We start from the raw sequence: 22,765 nt of genomic DNA, 5'->3' as shown, positions 1-22,765 counted from the left end.
ACAAAGTTCGATTTATTAAACTTAGAGGATTGATAATTATAATTGGTCGTAACTTTCACATATTATTTAATGATAACAATTTAGGACAAACACCATCCAAAGTCTTGTTATCCCAAAAGTAATTAACGACTTGATGGTTAATTCATCTGTTTTTATCTTGGGGATAAGATTGTTTGATTAATACTTTGATTAGGTATCGCCCGCGATAGATAAATCTTAATTGATGTCATGTATCGATTTGGCAGTGTTTTGTGTATATGTAAATGTTGTTAATCATACTTTATCCTCTTTGCTAGATTCGGTTTTTGTTTAAACGGTTCAAAGTATGTATTGGAAAACACGAAGTATCGAGAAATCTGGAGAAACACGAGAGTCGAAAGGTGATAATTATTCGACAATGTGTAATCACGTATCAGTGATATAATAAACGTTTACAAAGATTTACTTAATCATTTTAAATTAATATATATATACATATACATATCTCGAACGTGTAAAATTCTTAATTGCCAACTATAGACACGTATCGTGCGATTTTGAACAAGCAATATTCAATTACGAATAATTTTACGAACATCGAATGATGCAACACTTAAATAATCTTTCCGTTCGTATTTTGGCTAATTTCTTACTTCTTTCCTTCCTTTCATTTTCCAAATATTGTCTTGCATTCGACTTTCCAACTCTTCGACCCTCGCCGCAGTTCGAGGTCTATCTCCTAATTAGAATCTTCCGGCCCCCATGTGGCCGCATCGTCAAGTTCGGCCCTCACCGCCCATTACTTTTAATGGCGTTGTTAATGAAACTAGGTGTCGCCAAATTAACCTCTCGTTTCAGTAATGCTCAACTGAAATTGAAATCGGTACGGTATCTCGATCTAGGGAAACAATTTCGTATATTTCAACTTCATAATTTATAGTGTGCACGTATTTATACACGTATAACTTATCAAACGAAAAGCCACAAAAGCCACAAAAGCCACGAGAACCACGAAATCCACGGAAACCGCGGAAGCAATTGCAGTCGTGTTACGATTGGAGCTTTTAAATATCGATTTTATCATTTTATATTATAAAACGTCATCCATTTTAACAAATGTGTATTTCTCATCTATTTAAATGGATATTAAAATAAAATTAGCTCGTATAGAAAATTAACGTAACGTGTGGAAAAAAAAGAAAATGATAGATATAGACCTTATGTCGGAATAAAATTGAACAGGGAAAAATGATAGGAAATAGTAAAAAACGAAAACGTAAGCAAGATACAATTTAACGCGAAACAAGTATGTACCTTACGTTTGAAAACCACTGGCACTGGCTGATTACCGCGGTAACCATCCCCCGAGCGCCAATTAATCTTAACTTTTACGGGGCAAACACTTTTCATTAAGCTCGGTCCTGCCTCCAACCGGAGTCGAGTTATCCCCTCCCTGTTGCAACCTTAGCCACCCTTTCCTACTTTCTTTTTTTCCACCCCTACTCTAGAGCATGGTTGGTTCTCTTCCTTTCTCTCTCTCTCCTCTGTCTCTCTCTTTCTCTTCGCACTCGTCTTCTAGCGAGCAACGGCGAGGAACGGCAAGGAAAATGGTTCCCCAGACAAGCGTTTAATCTGGCTCTAATTAGCAACTTACCCTCCGCCCACGTCTCGACGTTTCACCTACTCGCTCTTTGTTTTCCACAGCTCTCTCTCTCTCTCTCTCCTCTCATCTATTTTATTACTTTTTTTTTCTATATGTCCCTCTCTCTCTTTCTACGTGTTAATATTTATATTTTCTTACATATTTATCTAATCTATATTTCTCTTTTTGCAAGACAATTTCTTCTTGTTTTATCCGATTGTTGCTCAGCTTTTGACAAGCAAAAATAAGATACTTTTCACGATTAGTAATAGCCATCATCTGTCGCTTATATTGACATGACAATTTAATTAATTAAATTACATACTTAATCATTTATTAACCATTCATTCACTTATCATTTAATCGATCATTTCAAATTTGATTAATTTGCTCATTTATACATATATCCTTATTAATATTTAATTAATGTCTGATTACTTATCAAATCATATTTTTCAATATTTTTAATATCTTTGAATGAGTTATCTTCTTAACTAATTATTATTACTGTTTCATTGAGATAAAATATTAATAACTGTTAATTATTATATATATATATATATATATTTATGTTAGTCTAATTTATCTATATTATTGTAATTAATATTGAATGTTTTTTATTCTATTCTTTTTAGTTTTTTTAGCAAATCACTTTGATTTTAATTAATAATATTTAATATGACGTAATATATTTAATATCTATATTACATATTATATATATTTATTATTTATATTTATGTACACGTAACATAACCGATTCTATTTTATCATTTGTGATTTATCATTTCCTTTTTTACCAACAAATTTCACTTTTAATTTTCCTATAAATAAAATATTATGTTATGTAAAAATTTTCTTATTATTAATTTTTTCTTTCTTTTTCAGTGTTAAATATTTTTATATAATCATTTCAAATTCAACTCATATCTTAAGAGAATATGAATTATATATCGACCGATGATAATTTTGATAATTTTTCTCGATAATATCATTTTCTTGAACGTAATAAAAAAACTTTTAATTAAATTCTTATTTTTGTTTCATTCAAGGATATAATGTTAATAATTTCAGTTTTAATCAGTTTTAAAATATTCTTAGGTAATTGTATTATCTTCATAATTTAATTTAATTTTGAAATTTCGAAATTTTAAATCAAATTTAATTAACAACTATATTATATAAAAATTTTTTACTTCAGTAGATAAAAAAAATACCTATAAATAAATATTGATCAAAATCACAAATAATTGATCAAAGTTTTAAAAATGAATGAATTATATTGAATAATAAAAATAAGAAATGCATGAATTTTGAAGCATTGTAATTTCTTTTTTATTTTATTATTTGCTTTGCAGAAATAAAAAACAAAAATTTCCCTAATAATCCGGAGATTGTATTCCAATTGATATTATCAAAAAAAAAAAAAAATAATAAAAAACATATAAATACTTTCTTTTAGAAAATAATTAAAGTACTTATATTATAAAGTACTTTTATCGTTTCTGCATATCGTCATCTCTTTAAATTATTCTTGCATTTTTAAATAATAATTCTTTAAATAATTCTTGCAGTTTACTTATATTTTCCATGTTTTTGAATTATGAAATTTAACTCATAACTTTGTCGATCCAGGGGACGAATTTCTGAATATTCGTATATACACCAGGCAAATGTTCACGACCACATCCAATACCCCATGACACAAGACCGATTAATACATGTCTTCCTTCTACAGACATAGTTAAAGGACCACCAGAATCTCCCTATTTAAACAAAATTAATATTTGAATTATTCAATAAGATATTTTTATCTTTTATAATATCGCACACATTTATCTAAATTATAAATTTAATTTACCTGACAAGAATCTCGCCCACCTTCCTTATAACCTGCGCATAAAAAAACATCATGTATAGTTTCTCGCCTTCCAGCTGCTCTAAACCAACGTTGACATCTTTCATTAGGAATTACCTGAAAGTTATTTCGTTTCCAGTTTAAATAGAAAAAATGAATATATTATTAAGATGAGTCAAAAAGTGAGTTGCATTCGTCTAGACTTTTTTGTGTATTAAAATTATTTTGATGAAACTTGATAATATTATTATTCATATTGGATTTTTAATTTGAACGATACCTTTGACAAACGCGACATATTTCATGATTGATAAAAAAAAAGCAATTGTTAAATCAAAAATATGAATATAACAAAATGAAATGATGTTATAATTTTCACCGAGTTTAAGTTTACATAAAACTTATTTTTTGACTCTTGTATTAATGTATGCACATACGTCTATAAAATATAAATACATACTTCAACGTCAACTTCTTGAAGAATCGTTGGTGCTGAACTTTGCCCATGTCGCGTTCTACCCCAACCAGCAACTGTTGCCGTACGTCCAGAAATTTTGAGATTTTTCGCCGGCAAACAAACAGGTACGATGTGTTGTTTGAACGCCACTGTTCTCGAAAGTTTTACTAATGCTACGTCATTCCGGAAATCGGTCGGTGAATATTGTGGATGAACCTATAATTTTTTCAATAATAAATCTAGATTATTTATTTCAAATTTGCTTTTTTTCAAACTACTTCTACTTATCATTTTTGTTTATTTCAATACACACATCTACATACATGTGTTGTCACTCATAATTTGAAAATTTAACTTTTATCTACCTCCTTCCTTTCAACATTAAATTCTTCGTGTAGCAATCGTTCGGATGCATCTCTAACATCCCATTCACCAAGACGCACTTTCAAATTACCATTTGGTGTTCTATATGAAAAAAAGAAAAAAAAAATATTAAATACAATTTTTTGGATTAAAAATTTTTTATATATAATTCTGTCACATATGTATTTCATTATACTAACGTTGCTACACAATGGGCGGCAGTAACAACCCATCTGTTGTTGAGTAAAGCCCCACCGCATGATAATTTTTTTGTTAAGAATCCAGATTTAATAATAGCAGCCTAAAAATCGAAGGTAAAAAGTATAAAATAAATATATATATATATAAAGAACAAATTAAAAAAATATTAATTTTCTGTCATAAAAATCTATCAAATTTTATAGAATGATTCTTTGAGATAAGTCTACCTGCCATGGATGACTACCAAAACTGGAACTGTGTCCACCCACGATTCTATTACTTCTTGTATAAAGTTCACCGCAACCTGTAAAAAAATATGAAAGCTTATGATATTTTTATGGATTACTATGAAAAATAAAGCTTATGTAATGCATGTGATCACAGAAAAAGGTAATAAGCCTACTATAAGATAGCCAATAGATATATATATACACATATCTGATATCACAAATACATTTCCAAGTATTTTTCGGTTTTTGATTTTATGTTTCTTGCTCATTTCTGCTATTATTAATAGCGTGTGAACATTAAATTTCCCACCCTTTTTTTTCTTCTTTTCTTTTTTTTCATTTTTTATTTTCTTATTATCCTTCATCTGATATTTATTTTGTATGTGAATAATAGCAATAAAGCCACATACGGAAACGTGCAAAGTGAAACAGAGGAAAATATCAAGCGAAGAAACGTGCTTTCTTCATTTCGTAGACAGACACTTATTATACGAGAAAAATTCAAGAGAAAATTCTTTCATTTGTCGATCAAAAAAATCGTTGGTAATCAAATTTTAAATGTTAGAAATTTTAAGAGTACATCATATATATTATATATACGTTGTTATTTAGAAAAAAAATCTAATACAGTTTTCAAGCGATAATCAGAAACAACATCATAGATAGATAATTCGGGAAAAAATTCGGAATAGAATATTCGCAGTGCAAAACTTTTGACTGTGCAACTTGACTTGCGGATTACCACGATATTTGGAATAATCCACGGAGTTTGAGACGTCCTCGTTTGGGATGTTCATTCCCGAAACATCGGGGTAAGTGGCATCATATTCATCCTGAGGATAATCAAGCTGGAGCGGATGATAAACCGATGGACGATTCGTATACACAGGCCGATCATAATTCCATATATGCGAAGACTCATAAATGGTTGTTGGTTTGTTCGCGATGTCAGCATACGGGTAGCTCGTTCCATGCTCATCCTGACTACTGTATGTTGGCTTGCTCGGCCTTGCCGCATTGTCGTAGATTTGCACATCATCGTCCACATAGGGATGTTGATTTGCCAAGTTTAACGAAAGCGCTACGTTTAAACAACTTCGATTTTACCCTCTTTTTCGCCAATCTTTGTCATTTTCGCTTGGTCCAAAAACATTACTATAATTTACACGTACACTGTATGTATTCATTTCTAATCACAATTAATTGTTTTCACATATTTAAAAGCAGAAGACATCAAGTTGATACGCAATTCTTATTTTATGTATCGTTGCACTTTTCTATTCGTTTCCTTTTCTCTCCCCTAAACTATATTAAATTATTAAACTTAAAATTATCTTTATCGCGAAAGATTTGTAAGTGATGATCAACCAAGGATAATGATATTCGATGATATCAAATTGATTAATTTCCTCTTTGTCAATTTTAATGAGCTTAAAATTGTTGAGAAATAGCATATTGATGGACACATTATCACGAATGCATTACATATAGATAATACATATAGATAAAAATTTTTTACAAATAATTCAAAGATTAAAGTTAATCGTTGTTTACATTAGTTTTGATTGATTTATATAGTTTATAAGAAAAAGATTGTCCTTTACGATACATCTTCAAAATTGAGGAAAGAGGAATTAATCGACAGATATTCGACCTGATATTCGACACAGCTAATCACAGTTTGAATGAAATGTCGAAGAAAAAAATTGAATAAAGAGCCGGTAAAAACTCACTAGCATTTTGTAATAATCCAATTGTTGGTCGTGGTACTTTATCAGGAATGTCATCATCATCGACGCAACAACTCCATATTAACCCTCCGGAACAAAGATCGACTGGACGACCGCCTCCAAGAACACAACTAATACTAAGACCACAGTCGAATGTTGTTCCTTTATATGTACACGTTTGTGGTATCACTGAAACAAACCAATTTCCACGCACAATTTTTTTACAATTTTATTAGAAATATACAATTGTAATATATTATTTCATGATGTATATGCACGTATTATATACGTGTATGTATATATATATATATATATATATATTCGATCGTAGTAAATCTTTAAATAAGCTGGATATATATAAATATTTATATTTATAATTAGGTTATATTGATTATGAAATTTTAATTACATTCGATTAAATGCACTTTTACCGAATTTAAATTCATTTATAACTGAATGCGAACGAATACGCATTTCAGTGAGAAATCACAATCAGTGAAAGAATATCGGTTATGTAATTATTATTATACATCATAATATATAATTATATATAAATTTCAATTATTATAAATTATTTTATATAAATAAAGAACACCTTCGATAAAGTAGTATACTATATCTTTATATACAATGGTAATTAACAAAAAGAATTTATGGTAAAAACGATTTTAATATGTTAATTACTGTTATTTTAGTTTTGTTCGTTTACTAATGTCGTTAACAAACTATGTATTTTTTTTCTTTTCTTTTTTTCCGTAATGTCTTGTCACGTCCTGTCTAGCATTGTTGGCCAAATGTCCCAACGCGTCGTCATACAAGACCGCATTGCTTTCTTTCGGTCTGTTTCTTGAGATAAATACACACGAGTGCTTTCGTTTCGAATAACGATTTCATAAGTGAAATCGAGGATTCATAGTGTCGAGATCGAGTAGGAAAGTCAAGTGATTAGAGTTTAGATTGTCCGTTAATCAATGAAAATTTTAAAGTGATAATTGAATCATCTGCAATCAAATTACCGATCATATATTATCCACTATCTATTATTTTTATTTTCGCACCATATTTTGCACTATTTTTTATTTTTTTTATTTATTTTAGAAAAAAAAATGAAGACTTTTTAGGCTGCTTGATTTTTTTAAAGCTTGAATTATGTGGAATATCATCCCCCCTTCGATTTCGATTTTTATTATAAGAACCTACTTCTACCCAGCATGTCCATTATGCCATTTTGTAGATCATTATTGTGACCTCGATGATCTCCTGTATAGTTTCGTTTTTTTCTTAAAGCCTCGACGAGAAGTGTTCCTTGTTGCTGACTGGTTAATTTATATTTCTTTCCTTGCCTGTAACTCATCGATGTCAATTGTTCGACGTCTTCGCTATTCATTTTTTTTTTCAATCGATCAAGAAAATTGAGAAAACGATTTTCTTCGTTCGTATCATTTAAATATTTATCATTGATATCACGTATTGATTGCTGCCTTTGTTGAATATTTGAATTATCTGAGATTGTAATATAACTTTCACTATCATTATTAATATCGTCAATTATAAATCTTCCTCGAATTTGTCTTTCTCGATTTCCAATTCCATTATTTCCTTCCGATAAATTTTTTTTTTTCAAATGATCCAACCTGTCTTGAGGTTGATCTTTGTTTCCTATGTATGTTCTTCGAACAATTGTATTTCGAAATTTGTCAAAATGATCGTTATCTCCATTCCATGAGTTTTCCTTCTTTGGATCAAAACATTCTTTTATTTCGATATCTTGTGCAGAGGTATCAATTTTATATGTCGCCTTTCGCGTCTTTCGTTCAAATGGATTTCCAATCCCCAAACTATTATCCAGTGTTCTCGTTTCTCTGAGATTTCTTGTGTTTGATAGTTGCCTGTCGATCCATAAATTCAAAGGATCTTGCTCTACAAATTGGCCAGTAGACAATACTGTAAATTTCTCTGTTTTTTCGTTTTTCTTAGATCTCTGCAATTTCGAATACCAATTGTATGAATGAGGCAAAGACGGTGTAGAAGTAACCAAAGGACGATCATAAGTCACTGTATCGTAATTACTGTATTTGAATGCAGTAACGGTTACTGTTAGAAACACGTGTACCACTGCAATGACACTCATGATCCGATATCTTTCTAATTTATCGTTTAAATAAATTAGACTTGATTGAGTTAATGAATTGTTGTCAAAATTCGTAGCATAATTGTATATTAATTAAATTCTACCGATAAAACTTTTGACCTCATCGATATATTTGTTATCGTTAAAAAATGCACAAATTGGTGATAATCCAAAAATCGAAAAAATTGTATTTTCGACATTTTACTTTCATTCCATTGATCGATACGATTAAAGGATATGTATGTGTGTATTAAGGATGTTATTCGAATTAATATATTTTGATCACGATAACACCTCGCAAATTTATTCTTTTCGAAAATGCCTCGAGAAATGTATCCTCGATTAACAACATTCACGTATTATACATCTCGATCACCATTTATGTTCATACATAAGCAGCTTTTCATTCCAACACTTTGAAAAATTAATTTTTTACCTAACCTATTACGAATTGATGCATTCTATCGACTGACGAGACTTTACCGACATCTAAAGAAGCGCTCCTGGCTTTCACCAACAGTTAGCTTTCTCATTGCTACGATAGCGTATCTTCTCTAACATTGGTTCCCCACTTATTCTTTTCTTCACTCTCTTTTCCTTTCTTTCCCCTACCTTGTCTTTTTTACATCCTTTCTTTTCCATCTTTTTCCATCCCTTTCTTTTCCCACGTATAACATTCCGTATTTTAACATTCTCTTTTCCAAGAAATGACACAATTGTTCTTTCTTTCGATGTATATCTGTTTCTTTATTTTATTCATTTCGTCCAGTTAATCAATAATGTTCGAAACTCATATTATGACAATTTTTAAGTTAAGATATTCTTCAAGTAAACGAGCGAATAAACGAATGACGAAAATATTAAAGCTAAGTATAATATATAAATATAATATTTAATAAAATAAAAAAGAAGAATAAAAATAATGAAATAATGATTCAATTATAATGATCTTTTTATCGATTATATTAGATAATATTTTGCCAATCAATCGTTTAATTTTTAATTGCGATAGATATATTCGCATAAAACTTACATCCGAGTTCGTCGAAAAATCGTGACTGTCCTTCTGAATCGATTACATTTTCCATTGCAGTTTCCTTCTTTGTATCTAGATCTAGAATCGAAATGTGTAATTATATTAGCACAAAACGTTATGCAAAAGAATGATTGACATTCTGCCAAAATGTTTAGCGCGTAATCGATATTAATGCATTAAATGTTTTCGTGAAAATTAAGAAAAACGATATAAATATGCTATTCGCTTCTTCTTATCGACTCAAACTCACCAAAATTTTTTAAATACCGGTCATTTTTCCTGTTTTCGGCTTGACAATAGAATCCAATATAGAACAGAATCAAAAATAAACTTGTCAACCAATTCATTTCTTTTTTCCTCTTAATGATTTAATGAATGATCAACAAAGATTTGATTTTTGGCGATATTGTATATTAGCTTTTTATCAGTCCATTAATGCAAAGGTAGCATGAAGCGAAATTTTTATATTTTACAAAAGTTTTATGAATATTTTTATATAAGATCTATTCTTTCAAAATAATTTTGTTTGTTGATCTTATTCAAACATTAATATTAAATACCATTCAATATTTTTGTGCATACCTCTTCTGATTTATTTGAACGAAATCGCAATAAAAAGTTCAATCGATGACCTGTCATTGTTGCTAGAACTTTTTTCTCTATTTAATTTCTTATTTCGAATCAAGTTCAAATAAATACAACATTATGGAGAATACCATTGATTGATCGCATTTTTATTCTCGGTAGGTAATTGCGCACAAAAATCCAATGATAAAATGATCCTACAAAATAGACATACCTACGTATATATTTGTTTTCACTAGTAAGTAGAACATAGTTAAACTTAAATCGAGAAATTTTGATCGAGGAAACACGGTACAAATACTGTTTCTTTAATTTCGTTTCTGAACTCGGTATTTTTTCCTGTGTATCGTCCGTGTACCGTAAGATACACCAAGCGTAGCGAAGGCATTCACATGTACGAAGTGTGGTCCGGTGGAAAAGTGGGTTGAGAAACCAGGTCATCGAAACAAGTGGCACATCGTCTCTTCGTGTGGTGGCTTCGTAATATGTTCTCAGTTACTTACGATGCCCCGTGAACGTGCGGTATACGCGTGAAACCGTAGCATTACACCGTTTGATTATTAGTGAAAGTTCGAGTCGGTAACTTTCGACTTTGACAATGGCAATTTGACTCGACATGAATCGACTCATCGAAACACATTTGGTAACACAATCCCCATTTTTACATATTTCATATACCTTTCCTTTCTTCTCTTATTCTCGCAATGTAAATTCAATTCAAATATAATTCAAAAGAGATAGTTATATTATAGATTATATAGAATGTGACAATTTGTTTCACACTGTAGAATTGTGAAAGTTAATTATATACAAATTCATTTTATTTATTTACGTTTTTATCATTTTTAATTAATAATTTATTTCCGATTATGAATATTAGAATTGATTTTTTAACCAACAGTACACACATGCACGCATACACACAGCATTCACACACGTGGGTAAGCGGTTAAACGCACCGATTCTTGCCTCACGAATTCACGACCGATAACGAATATTAAATAAAAAGCACACGATCCATAGTACGATAAAAATAACAGATGTTTAATTTGAATTACATTTCTATCGCGATCGGAATCACTGTGATGTCTTTCCTCCGCCGATCACCGGATGACACTGCGAAGAAAGGTTGACTACTGATGAGGAACAGAAATGTAGCATCCAAAGGACCACTCTCTCTCTTTCTATCTTTTTCTCTCTTTCTCTCACCCTCTCTACCTTTCTTATTCTTTTTCTTAATAGTTTATTTCATATTTCTTTCTTTCTGTATTTTTGTTTCTTTTCTTTCTCAATTGTTATTTTTCAAATGCTTAATATATCAAACTTGTAAAATTTATTTATATAAAAATTATTTTTTTATTATTACAAAAAGTAAATTCATAAAAAAACTACACTACTGCCAAATAATTACATTCTTACAACGGACAAATGATGAAACATAAGAAGATAAGAATAAAATTTATATCAACGATAATAAACAAAAAATATTGATTATTTTTACAAATTTAATATTAAAAAAATTCAAAAAATAAATATTTTATTATCATTACACAAGTAATTTGATCTTTTTAAAATCGGATATATGAAAATCAAGATTAAATTATATAACTCGTATTATTTTTAATATTATAATACATAATTTTATCATGATTACTAGTTACATATACATAATATATATTAATGCGATTAGATATTATATATCAAATAATCGGTCATTATATAGATTTTCCTGCATAGAGATTACAAATTGAGATCTATTCCTTTAAATAAAAGATAACTTTCAAATAATATATAAAATATAATAAAAAGATTATTTTCAAAGTTTCAAACTAATATGATAAACTTAAAACTAATAAATAATTATGTAAAAGATATGTTAATGATACATAAAAAATCAAAGAAAAGTAAAAAGTTTATATGTTTATAAGTTTATAAATTTATTTTATTTTATGTATACACTTTTTGTTTAAGAATGTATTTATTATAAGGTATTACATAAAATATTAATCCTTTTATATTAATTTTTATTATTTAATCTTTAAATTACAATATGTCTAATCTAAATAATACAAAACTATATACTATATAAACATAATTATAACTAAACATAATTATAATAGCTATAAATTGTGCTGGTGTTATGAATACAATACTAATTTATAATTTTTTTAAATATTCTACTAATTATTGATTTCAAATTACTTCTATTTTTAATAATTATATTTGCAATTTTCTTCAAATTTTTATTTTTATGATAGAATGATCTCAATTTATTTTTGCTTAATACTTTAAAATATTATAATTTATGATATTTTTATAATTTTTATAATATCACATTAAAAATTACATTGTAATTTCAAGTATTAATATTGCAACAATTGTTATATATATAATAATATTATATATATAATAATTTTGTCACATACAAAAATGATTTTAATATTTTCTAAGTTAATGTTGAAAATGACATTAGAATAATAAAAGAATTTTGATCTTTATTTCACAAACGAGATTATAGAATTAACCTACATTCAATACATTTTCGCATGTCTCGAGAACAGAAATCTTTATCGTTTTACTTTCAGTGTTATTGATTTGATTCAGAATAAAATTGTAATATGTGATGATTGAAATTAAAATATAATTTGAAATAAAATGAATTTCAATATAAAATTACATATGTTTTGCGACATTATCAGTATAATATATGGTAAATTTTATTTATATTTTTTGCACTTAAAATTAAAATATATGATAGTTAAAAAAAAGAGAAAAAACAAAAATATGTTCGATTGAAATCCTTATCTTGTTCGTGATTACGCACTAACGAGAACAAATACAGACAAGAAAAAGAAATAATGAAGGAAGAAGAGAGAAAGAATAAAAATATTGAAATCAATGCCATCTTCAGAGTGCCGCAAATAAAATATAAAGAAAGAAAAAAATCTAGAAGAAAGATAGAGATAGAGTAAGAATTGACTATCAGCGCCATCTCTTGAATTTAAAAGATATCTCTTCAAAGAATTATCTTTTTAAAATCACTCAAAAGATGACATTGATCATTAATTCTTACTCTACCTTATCCTGTTTTTGAATGCGTATAATGACTAATAATATTCACTTTGTTATTAAATCGTATGAAGAATAAATAAAAGTGCTTGCATCATCATGCATTATGTTTTAAGTTAGAAAATGAAAATTTTAGAGGGAAAAGTAGTTGCATTGGGTTCACAAGGTAAATTTTATTTGAAAATAAGAAAGTAATTGATTATAATTTTGTTAATTTTCTTTCATTTATTTTATATTTCATATTTACCTCCTATATATATATATGTATATATATACATATATATATTTGTTCACATATATATATTTGTTCCTTTTAAAGTATTCTATATTACATATCTTATATAATCTTTTAATCAGTTTCTTAATTTCATAAGAATATTAAAAAATATTTTTAGGTTAACCAATTGTTTATAATATTCTTAATAATGATATTTAATTTTTATCAATCTTTTCAGGTGTTGGTAAAACAAGTATAATTATGCGTTATATTGGAAAATCATGTAATGAGCATTTGAGTCCTACAATTGGAGCATCATTTTTTACTTGTAAATTAAATTTGGAAAATGCAAGAATAATGCTACGGGTATTATAATACTTATAATATCAATTACATATTTTAAATCTTTTTAAACTCATTATTCACACAATTATTTAACAAAATGTAATATATATAATGAATGTGCATGAAATTTATTTTTTTATATTTTTTATATTTCTTCTCTTATTTGTTAAAATATATTGAATAAATTTAAAATTGTTTAGAAATTTATAAACATTTTCAAAATAATATTATATATGATATGTATAATTAATAATTATAATAAATATCTCTATATAAAAGTTATTGAAATTGAATATCTATATTTTTTAAATACTTATTGAATATTTTTATTATTGGATATAGGTATGGGATACTGCAGGACAAGAAAGATTTAGATCAATGGCACCAATGTACTATCGAAATGCTAATGCAGCTATGTTGGTATTTGATTTAACTCAATACAATACATTTGCAGCAATGAAACGATGGGTAACAGAACTTCGAAGAAATGTAGAAGAAGTTATGACATTAGTCGTAATTGGAAACAAATCAGATTTAACAAAAGAACGCCAAGTTGATGCGGAAGAGGGTAGAGTTTATGCTACGAAAATTGGTGCGAGTTATTATGAAACATCGGTTCTTCAAAATGAAGGAATTAAAAATGTATTTCTGGCTATTGGTAATGGTCTCCTTAAATTATCTTCGACCGAATGTGATTCTACATCAATCAGAGTATATGAATCAACAAATTTGAATTGGAACAATACAGATATGTTATCTACACCAATTATCGAGGAAAGTGCTCAAAATCCTAGTATTGCTCATGGAATGCAAGAAAGACCATATGCATGTTGCTAGTCTTTGATTTTTTATTTTGATTTCTAAGATATGGAATGATAAAATTTTTATAATTGTTTTTTAATAATTATTTGAAATAAAATCTAAATCTTTCTTTTATGTAAATATATACAAACATAAATGAATGCGAGCATTCTTATTTTTGATTCAAGAAATATATTAATTTTTTTGTTATAAATTTTGATTTCATATATGTTAGTATTTCTAATAAGTTTTTAAAAAAAGTAAAAAATATTTTATGCTTTAACTGCCATATTGAATGTTATTATAAGATAAATGTTTATATATTATTACAATAATGATATTTATTATTATTGAATTAAATCAAATTAAATTATACGTGCTATTTCTTAATTTGGAGTCTGGTTCTAACGCTTTTAATATATGAAATTTATTTATTTAATACAGTATTATATAATATATATCTTGGAAAAGAATTCTTGCGCTAATAAGTATGGGTGAGGTGTATCATAAAGTGAGGTGAGTCATTCATTCTTTGGGCCAGGCTTCGCGAAGCGTAACGCATCTCACAGCTTTGTTTATGTCTAATTTGTCTCACTTCCGTTATATAAGCATTTCTTTAGTATACTTTCAGTTGTTAATTCATAATACTGATGATTCATTCTATAAAAATTCATTCAGGAAATTATATTAATATAGATGATAATTTAAAATTATATTATAATTCAGAAAATATGTTTGATATTGAAATACAAGTTCATATTTATTATTATATTCTTCTCCGATCTATCTATTAATTTATTTTGTATAATTTTATCTATTTGTGCATAATTATAGACACAAAGTAAAGTTATGTTATAAAGTAAAATAATTAGTCGCCATTCATTCTGTACGATGAGGCTGCGTGAAGAAAGAAGCGCGTTATTTGAACTTGCGTTATACATGTAACTAAGAAAACAATGTACCTACCGCGAATGCACATTGAAAGAGTTGCTTCGTGTCTATGAATGTCTAAATCTACAATAGAAGAAGGGAAGAAACGGACAGAGAAACGTCTCTAACGTAATAGTGGCTTTGGTGAATTCTCTTTGCGTTTTGTATAAGAGAGAACTATTGTTCGTTAGTATTCTCAGTCAAGTTTAGATCGTCGAATGTTTCAGAAACCTTATTGGAAAACTATTTTATTTCAATTAAAGTATATATCTAGTGTAAGATGTATGATTGCGCTCTCGATAATGTTATGAAGTTTTATAGTAACAGTGAATGTAAATTTGAAAATTGCTGCTATTTTTGAACTAAATTTTTATTCAATTATTTTTTCGAATCATTACAAATAATAAATCACAATTAAAAAAAAAAAATTCAAATTATTGATCGATTATCGATATTAAAATGTTCACATTGTGTCGTATATCCTTGCCATTAGTGTTTCAAACTTTCAATATTCTGCAACAATGTTTATATATTCTGTGTCTTACGATTGATAATCGTTTAACACCCATTGTAAATGGTAATTCATATAATAAATTTTATATTTGAATAAAATATAGAAAATATGTCTAAATTATAAAGATAAAAATAGATTTTTGCTTTAGATTGTTATACAAGAATATCCATTGGTTCTAAATTACAAGATATGGACATCGTATTACGGACTAATGTTACAAGTTTAACGGAATGTGAAGAATATTGTTTAAAAAATAAACATGTTTGCAATGCATTTTCATTCGGGTAGGATATTATTATTTCATATCGTCGATATTCATTGAATCATTATTAAGAAATTATAGAAAATTATATATTTTTCGATAGAATCTATTTTTTTCTGTTATTTTTATGTTTAATTTTTTCTTCTTCTTCTTCTTTCAGTGTTGGTGTGAAAGGTAACAGTACCTGTTTGATTAGTTCACAGACACCGGTGTTAGAAAATTTAGAAACTCATCCGGAATACGATGTTTACGCGAGAAAGCGACAAGATTCATTATCGTGTGATTTTGATCGTATATATAGAAGTTTTAATCACAAAAATGGAAATCATCTAATGAAAATAAATAAATTGATTAGAAAAGAATTTATGATGAATAATGACAATTCTTTCTCAAAATTATTATCAAAATCAGTGCCAATATTAACACCACATAATACACTATCACTATTTTCAAGGTAATACTTTATATTTACTCTTATAAATATATAAATTGTTTATCCTATAATCACGAACAATCCATTAAAATAGATTTATTTCTAAGTTGTTAAGAAAGAAGTGAGTAATTTGATATTATTCTATGTAATGTTATTCTATTTTCATTTATGCAATCGTTATTCAAATTGCTGTAATGTTCATAATTCTCTTGCATTTAATTTTATTTTAATATTCTCATACAGAATTCTCTATAATATTTCATTTCCTCTTTTCTTATCTCTATACATTTGTAAATAATATACATATATATATACACACATACGCATATATATACAATATCTTTATTACCATTCTATATTTTTTTTTTTATACTATTTATACTTCTTTTTCTAAGCATTGTAAATTGCGTGATTAGTATGCATTTAATTTAATTATTGAATGCAATAACTTCAATCAAATATAGAAGAACTTGTTTGAAATTTCAAGAAACAAAAATGACATGGAAAATTATGGGCCTATTGGTACTTATGATTTATTCATCAATCATGATAAATATCCTTTTTCTGATGATAATCGTAATATCCTGGATATTATTAAAAACAAAAATGGAAGAATCCCAATCGATCATTTCGGTAAGTTGTAATATAATTTATACAAACGATATTGTATTGTTATTAATTTATATATAAATTTCAAAAGAAATAAATTTTTATCAAAAAAAAACATCATTATTTTTTAATAATATAATAGTATTTTAATAAATATTTTCATTATATTAGAATAGAAAAGATAATGAATTACTGATTTTCTCTTTTTCTATTTATTTTTCTTATAACTTTTTTTTTTATATTTTTATTTTGCGTTTATATTGTTTAATGCAAATGTTGACTACTTTCTCAAGAAGTAACAGTTAATCGATATTAAACGTACACGTAAATCATTGATTTTTTTCAAATTTTATTCTATAATTAAAATGACCGAGCTAGCTGAAATAATTGCATCTTGTATCCTTGATGAATCTCCAAGGACATAAATAATAGAACTTGTTCGACTTTAAAGTAAAACATCATTAGGTACACATAGGTATGAAAATCTCTATATTTAAATGTTAATAATTAATTTTTAATTAATTAAAAAAAATTACAAAATCAAATTAATATTTCCCGTTTAATAAATAGTTAGACGCAAGTAATAAAACAGAATAGGGAAAACAATGGATATAAAAAATGAATAATTTAATTTCAAAATAGTGGGCAAGCAATATAAATATAATTTATTCGTTTTGTTAAAATGTATAATTGTTTTATAAAGAGAAAAGTATTTGTGAAAACAAATGTTTGAACATTAAGAACTAATCCTTCTAAATCTTAACAATCAGATGTCCCTTCCCTACGTGTGAATATTTCCTCCCACTATTGTAGCTAAAGCGTTCACTTTTCTATAAAACCATGCACAACTGTAATTTCACTATCACTTTTTACTGTTTTCATCTTATACACATCTTCGACATTTCTTTAAGAGTGCAGTGTTGATATTTTTGTTGATATTATTTATTCATTTATTCATCGATTAATATTCATTTTAAATGTATCCATGATAAATGTAATAACTTAAATTTAATAGTTTAAATTTATATCGGTATAATCGGTTGGAACGAATTATAATCGTGAAAATTAATTTTTGTGCTTATTATGAAAATCATTGTGGCAAGAAAAACAAAAAAAAATTCAATTATTTCGAATAACATAAAGAAAAATTTAAATCAAATTTTATCTGTGTTGATAACTTGATAATTAAAAAAGAAAATAAAAAATAAAAATTCAAATATGTTTACAAAATCATGGTTTTTCAATTTTCTTTTCTTATTGTTCTTTCTTCATACAATCCATAGTTCAACGATCTTGAAGAGAAGTAATAACGATGATTTCACACGTAAGTTTATAAATAACAAAATGTTAAAAGAATGTTTAAGAATTTATTCACATGTATATTTTATATAAATAAATATTTTCTTATTATATATACAACTTAAATAAATACATTTAAAAAATTTAGTTATGACTTGTCATCGAAAAGTACAACCTGGCAAGAAAATGATGGGATTATTCATTGAACGCATGATAAATTGTGAAAACTTACAAGATTGTTATCAGGCATGTGATTATGAAAAGACTTTCGTGTGTAAAGGTTTTAATCATAGGTATATCTATTATAAATATATATATTTTTTTTTCTTTTATCGACAAATTTATATATTTATATTAAAGATTAATATTGTACTAAAAATTACGTATTTTTCATTTTTACATTATTGCTTGATTCGAAGAATATATAATGAAAATATCAAAAAATAAAAATCAATAATTATCTCAGTCGAATATATCATTATAAGTCATTATAATATAATTATAATAGATCATAATAATATTTACTTATCATTCGAGGAGAAACAATGCTAATTCGAAATGTACGTGCGAACTGACGTCAACACCATATTTTTGTATGGATATCGATGAAGATTTCTTAATCGATTCTCATTACGATTATTATGAGAAAATTGAAAATTGCCCTTCTTCGACGTGGCGTGATAGTGGTATATCCCATTGGAAAGACCATATTAAAAATTATAAACAAAATGATGATCAAAATACACGATTTGATCATGAGGCTAATATTCATCGAGAAACTTATTCAACTTCTAATCGCGAATTAGCTAATGATTTTTCCAATGGACCCTCACGTTCTGGCGAACAATCTCATTACGAAGATGGTAAATAATTCTGTATATGTATGTGTGTATGACAATTATGAATGAAATCTGATTATAATATAATATATTTATATTGTATAAGGATTTTTTTTTTTTTTATCTTTATTTCACACTACTTTTGAACTTGAACTGTATACCAATTTAATCAATATTCATTATTTAAATACCTACTATTATATTTTGGATATTAGATATTGAATCTATTAAGTATGAATAGAAAAACAAGATATTTTCTTTTGTAGGTTTCATGTCTCGTTATCGTGATTTAAATTGGAATCGCAATTGGAAAAATTCACATTCTCGTTATTCCGATATTATTAATGACAATACTTTTCCTAGCTCTCTTATCAATTATGATAAAGAATATTCGGATATAAGATCTTCAGTTTCCTCACGACTCGGGGAACACTTTCCGATACGAGAACATTCCATTCCTAATGAGGATGAACAGTTTCGTGGAAAATTTTACAATTATGGAAATACATTCGGTTATAATGATAATTACATGCCCGCTCAAAGGGAATCATATTATGAGAAACACGAAAATTTACAAATGGCACAAAAATGTTCAATTAAATTTGTTTCCGGTTCAAAATTAAGCAGAAGTATTTTACGAAAGACTTGCGTGGCACATGATTTGCAACAATGCGAGGAATTTTGTATTAATGAGACAGATTTTTCTTGTAAAAGTTTTGCTTACAGGTAAGAGAAGGTGAATAAAAAATTTTTAAGCTCTCATATGTATAAATAATGATAAGAATTTAATGACTTGGATCATTTCTTTTTTTTATTTGTCATGTAAATATTTTAAATTTAACGAATACAATGCCTCCTAGCGTCAAATTGTTTGTATCGTATTAAGAACTCAAGATAGATTCAATAGTAGATAGATTGATTTGAATTAAATCATAATATTATATTATTAATATCACTATTTTATTTTATTTTATCTTTTATTTTATCTATTTGTCTATATTTTGTTTTTTTCTATTTCTTTTTACACCATATAGATACAACATAGTAACTACAAATCCTACTGATAATTGTTTATTGAGCGATCATTCTTATCGAGATTTAAATTTTTATACGGATCTTGAACCGAATCGTGATTATGACAGCTATGGATTAACGTCAGACACCAAAATCTGTCATTTAAAAAAATCAGCAAATCGATATCCTTCGGAAGAATGTTTTTCGAGGATCAGAAGTGGATTTAGCATGCCGATGGACATTACGAAAAAATCGCTGTTCGTTCAAGATTTTGGAGAATGCCAACTTGCATGTACTACGTCACAAGAATTTATTTGCAGAAGTTTCGTTTTCAAATATACAATGGTTAATCACAAGGCAGATAATCATGAACACCTATCATCAAACTGTTTCTTAAGTGATTGGCCGGCAGAAGAAATAAATCCTATCAATATGCCAGATATGGATGGTGCTGAATTATACGAGAGAAATATACTCTCTCATGGTTGCGAAATGTATCCTTTACCATTATCAGTTCCAAATATGATTACTCCATACGGCAAAGAATTCTCTCCAATGGATCAGCTTTGTTATTCCGAATATCATAGACCATGTAAATTAATGTCTCATGCAATAGTATCTTCATTACGAGTTGTTACAAAGTCGGATTGCCTGCAAAAGTGTTCGATAATGAGAAATAGCGGTGTGATACCTTGTATGTCATTCAATTATATGTAAGTAAAATAAGTGAGTATTAATATATATATATATATATATTAATATTGATTTTTTTATAATAATTGTTATATAACTTTGTTTGTAGTATCGATAATACACAAAATAATTGTTTTCTAAGTGATATATCAATACGAGATCTAAGACCAAATTTAGATTATATTCGCGACAATGATCACATGTTATATGCATGGAAAGAGTTTGATCCATACTGTGGTTTCAATATGATAAATGCAACACCAAAATATGAAAAACATGGCGAATTATATCCTAATTATCCAAACACTCAAAAGATATTAGATCGTGAAAGAACGCATACTAATAGACCGAATTTTTATTCTTCTGTTCAATGGAAAAACAAATTTAAAGATGAAAACGAACAAGATTATAAACATAAGTTGTTTAATGAGAATAGCAATCCTCATTTTGAATCTGACACTTTAGAACATGAACATAGTCTTTTTTACTGTAAGTAGGAAAAACAAAATTAAAAAAGTGAATATATTTTTAACTTAAAAATATTTCAATTGTATTTATATTCAGTCTTTTTTTTTATGTTACAACAATAGCAAATCAAATTTCTCCATTTCGTCGTTATACGGTAAATGGTTATCCCTGCAAAAATGGCACCATATGTCAACAAAATGAAATCACAGGATTTTGGTCTTGCGAAACTGAAAATGAACATGGTAGTTGGGATTATTGTTGCGAACCTAATCATCAATGTGGATTTTCTCAAGGATATCATTATCCTTGGTATGATTTGTGTCGATTTTAATTTTTTTTATATTTAAAAAAACAAATTTCATATTTTTTTTTTTTTTTATATATTTGTTGCAGGTGTCATGTAGGTTCTAATGAAGATCAATGGAGACCTTGTAGCGAAACATATTATCCTTATTATCATGCAATGGATCATTCAACTTATCGTCAATCAATTGCACGTCATTGGCCAATGATTTATTTTCATGAAACATCACCTCCAAATTGTTCTATTAATCATATTAATATTAAGGATTCATAAAAAATTACAATAAAATATTTTTTAATAATAAAATAAATATGTTATTTATCGTTTATATACAATATTTTGATTTTTATTATTATACTTATATTTATTATTTTTAATTTTTACCACTAATAAATTTTTTCTTAAATAATAATATTAATAATCAATTCTTTCTTTGCCAAATAATAAATATAAAATAAAAATATCTTTTGTAAAAATATACTTTGTATTGTTATTTAATTAATAAATGAATAATTGTGAAATACATAAGAAAATAATGAATATAAAAAAAAAATAATTAAAATATTTGCAATTTTTATTACTATATTATATATGTATACATAGTATTTATATAGTTTTGAATATATTATAATATGTCATATGTCATATAAAATGTATTAAGAACTTAAATATAATATTACAATAATAATTTTAATATATTTAATTTCTATTATCATTTTTTTATATTTGATTTAATATTAAAAGGATAATTAAAAATAA

At 26.9% G+C, this 22,765-nt stretch overlaps 3 protein-coding genes across 10 annotated transcripts; 2 read left to right on the top strand and 1 right to left on the bottom strand.

Moving 5' to 3' along the window:
* Positions 1-2,929: 2,929 nt before the first annotated feature.
* On the bottom strand, positions 2,930-9,105 carry LOC100869752 (uncharacterized). 2 transcript variants are annotated; one of them, XM_012488517.3, is made up of 9 exons: positions 7,658-9,061; positions 6,461-6,646; positions 5,470-5,808; positions 4,725-4,801; positions 4,497-4,597; positions 4,299-4,398; positions 3,937-4,149; positions 3,480-3,593; positions 2,930-3,384 (listed from the first exon to the last, which is right to left on the bottom strand). In XM_012488517.3, exons 1-9 carry the CDS (start codon positions 8,586-8,588, stop codon positions 3,229-3,231), a joined length of 2,217 nt encoding a protein of 738 aa, XP_012343971.2. In that variant the 5' UTR covers positions 8,589-9,061; the 3' UTR covers positions 2,930-3,228. The 2 variants fall into 2 exon arrangements, with proteins under 2 accessions (XP_012343971.2, XP_086768207.1); XM_086912081.1 differs by lacking the exon at positions 5,470-5,808 and having other exon boundaries at positions 7,658-9,105.
* Positions 9,106-10,508: 1,403 nt separating this feature from the next.
* On the top strand, positions 10,509-15,506 carry LOC100869990 (RAS oncogene family member RabX1). Of its 5 annotated transcripts, XM_086912109.1 has the most exons (5): positions 10,703-10,852; positions 13,121-13,177; positions 13,353-13,444; positions 13,734-13,861; positions 14,183-15,506. In XM_086912109.1, the coding sequence occupies exons 3-5, from the start codon at positions 13,402-13,404 to the stop codon at positions 14,675-14,677; spliced, it is 666 nt and encodes a 221-aa protein (XP_086768235.1). In that variant the 5' UTR covers positions 10,703-10,852; positions 13,121-13,177; positions 13,353-13,401; the 3' UTR covers positions 14,678-15,506. The 5 variants fall into 5 exon arrangements, with proteins under 5 accessions (XP_086768241.1, XP_086768227.1, XP_086768235.1 ...); XM_086912101.1 differs by lacking the exon at positions 13,121-13,177 and having other exon boundaries at positions 10,680-10,852; XM_086912106.1 differs by lacking the exon at positions 13,121-13,177 and having other exon boundaries at positions 10,703-11,337.
* Positions 15,507-15,769: 263 nt separating this feature from the next.
* LOC100867096 (uncharacterized) lies at positions 15,770-22,694 on the top strand. 3 transcript variants are annotated; one of them, XM_031917413.2, is made up of 11 exons: positions 15,887-16,148; positions 16,234-16,369; positions 16,508-16,801; positions 17,268-17,413; positions 18,837-18,981; positions 19,226-19,551; positions 19,794-20,253; positions 20,562-21,254; positions 21,344-21,723; positions 21,825-22,011; positions 22,096-22,694. In XM_031917413.2, exons 1-11 carry the CDS (start codon positions 16,031-16,033, stop codon positions 22,277-22,279), a joined length of 3,069 nt encoding a protein of 1,022 aa, XP_031773273.2. In that variant the 5' UTR covers positions 15,887-16,030; the 3' UTR covers positions 22,280-22,694. The 3 variants fall into 3 exon arrangements, with proteins under 3 accessions (XP_086768143.1, XP_031773273.2, XP_086768153.1); XM_086912017.1 differs by lacking the exons at positions 18,837-18,981; positions 19,226-19,551 and having other exon boundaries at positions 15,770-16,148; XM_086912027.1 differs by lacking the exons at positions 15,887-16,148; positions 16,234-16,369; positions 16,508-16,801; positions 17,268-17,413 and adding an exon at positions 18,251-18,713.
* The last annotated feature ends 71 nt before the right edge of the window (positions 22,695-22,765 follow it).

The sequence above is a fragment of the Apis florea genome, unplaced genomic scaffold (genome assembly GCF_048593485.1).
Source record: "Apis florea isolate Af1SG1 unplaced genomic scaffold, ASM4859348v1 contig_1794_pilon, whole genome shotgun sequence".
Lineage (NCBI taxonomy): Eukaryota > Metazoa > Arthropoda > Insecta > Hymenoptera > Apidae > Apis > Apis florea.
The sequence above is the reverse complement of the archived record's forward strand: the minus strand, read 5'-3'. Positions and strand labels throughout refer to the sequence as shown.